The sequence below is a fragment of the Molossus molossus genome, unplaced genomic scaffold, assembly GCF_014108415.1.
Source record: "Molossus molossus isolate mMolMol1 unplaced genomic scaffold, mMolMol1.p scaffold_m16_p_13, whole genome shotgun sequence".
Classification (NCBI taxonomy): domain Eukaryota; kingdom Metazoa; phylum Chordata; class Mammalia; order Chiroptera; family Molossidae; genus Molossus; species Molossus molossus.
This window is the reverse complement of record NW_023425348.1, coordinates 48,223,074-48,224,927: the sequence shown is the minus strand read 5'-3', so window position 1 is coordinate 48,224,927 and position 1,854 is coordinate 48,223,074. Positions and strand designations below refer to the sequence as shown.

The 1,854-nt window shown below is 34.6% G+C and overlaps 1 protein-coding gene across 1 annotated transcript; it reads left to right on the top strand.

Moving 5' to 3' along the window:
* The first annotated feature begins 424 nt into the window (after positions 1-424).
* Positions 425-1,369, top strand: LOC118628564 (olfactory receptor 52K2-like). The gene has a single exon (XM_036259544.1). The coding sequence runs from the start codon at positions 425-427 to the stop codon at positions 1,367-1,369; it is 945 nt and encodes a 314-aa protein (XP_036115437.1).
* The last annotated feature ends 485 nt before the right edge of the window (positions 1,370-1,854 follow it).

Here is a 1,854-nt window from a genome sequence, read left to right as displayed (position 1 = left end):
ACTTTTTTTACTATTTCAGATGGTAGGAAATTATATCTCAGTATTCAGAAATATATCAACGACTACCTCTATAACACTACATAATATTAATAAAATGTATTTAGCCAAATGGACAATATGTTCTGAAAAAAAAGGACAGACAAGGCAGAGGAAAGAGAGAGAGAAAAAGAGAGGTAGGTAAGGGAAAGAGAGAGAGAGAGAATTCCTTTCTACTATTATTCTTATCCAAAATGCACAATCCCATGTATCTGATACATTAAGACAATTTATTAGCAAAGAAATCATTCAATATCCAGTTGCATATTACAAGATATTATCATCTTTATCTGACCATAACAACAACAAAAAAGCTTTTATCTTTATATATTTAAAATATTTATGATATTTAATTTGGACAGGATCATGGATATCCATTATTTGCATAATGGTAGGTGATAACAGGACCAGTCTTCAACCAACCACCTTCCTACTGCTTGGCATTCCAGGATTGGAGGATGCCCACATATGGATCTCCATCCCTTTCTGCTTGGTCTACCTAGTGTCGCTGATGGGAAATGTTGCCCTTTTATTAATTGTCAAGACAGACCACAAACTTCATGAACCTATGTATATCTTTCTATGCATGCTCTCAATGACTGATTTGATGCTTACTTCGTCTACACTTCCCAAGATACTCAGTCTCCTCTGGTTCAATGACAGAGAGATCTACTTTGAAGCCTGCCTCACTCAAATGTATCTTATCCATTCTCTGTCTACTATGGAATCTGGATTTTTCTTGACCATGGCTTTTGACCGCTATGTAGCAATCTGCCACCCACTAAGACATTCCACTATCTTAACACCTACAGTGATTGTAAGTTTGGGTATGTTCATTGTCTTCAGAGGAGCTGTCCTCCTCAGTCCACACCCTTTCCTTCTGAGGTGGCTTTCCTACTGCAAAACGAATGTCATCTCTCATACTTACTGTGAGTTTATGGCTCTGATAAAGCTGGTTTGTACTGAGACCAGGATTCATAGAGCCTACGGCCTAATTGTGGCATTTCTGACAGGGGGAGTGGATTTCATATTGATCATCTGTTCCTATGTCTTTATTCTTTTCACTGTCTTCAATCTTCCATCCAAAGCTGCCCGCCTCAAGACCTTAAGTACCTGTGTCTCTCATGTGTGGGTCATCTCGCTGTTCTATACACCAGCCTTTTTCTCTTTTCTCACTCATAGATTTGGTCATCACATTGCTCCACATATCCACATTTTGATAGCTAATACATACCTACTCATTCCACCCATGATGAATCCTATTATTTATGGTGTTAAAACCAAAAGAATCAGGGAAGGTTTCTCTACGTTGCTAGCAATAAAATGTGTTTGACTTTGCAAAGTTTGAGATTCCCCAGCTCATCAAAAAAATTAAGAGTTATTAAACAACAAATGTTAAAAATGAATCAGCATTATCTTAAAGTAGAAAACTTTTCATCTGAATTTTGGATTAATCTTGAATAGTAAAACTTGGTAAGTCTGTTGACATTCAGTGAGAAGTAGCAAGAACAGAAGATACAGAAGTAGAGAAAATTATAGCAAAATTTATATTATTATAATTTATCTTCTCAAAACTAGTATTTACTAGTCTTCAAGATTTAATAAGCCATAAGTAACCTTATCTTGAAATAATGTTAATGATGTCTAATTTATCTTATTTTCTTTTATGTGTCATGCTTTTTGTGTCATATCTAAGAAATTTATTGTTTAACTTTGGATTATGAAAATTGTTTCCTATAAATTCTTTGAAAATAATTGTTTCTTGAGATGTGAGATTTTGAATAAGGTTTATATATGATACAGGGATAATAACTTATA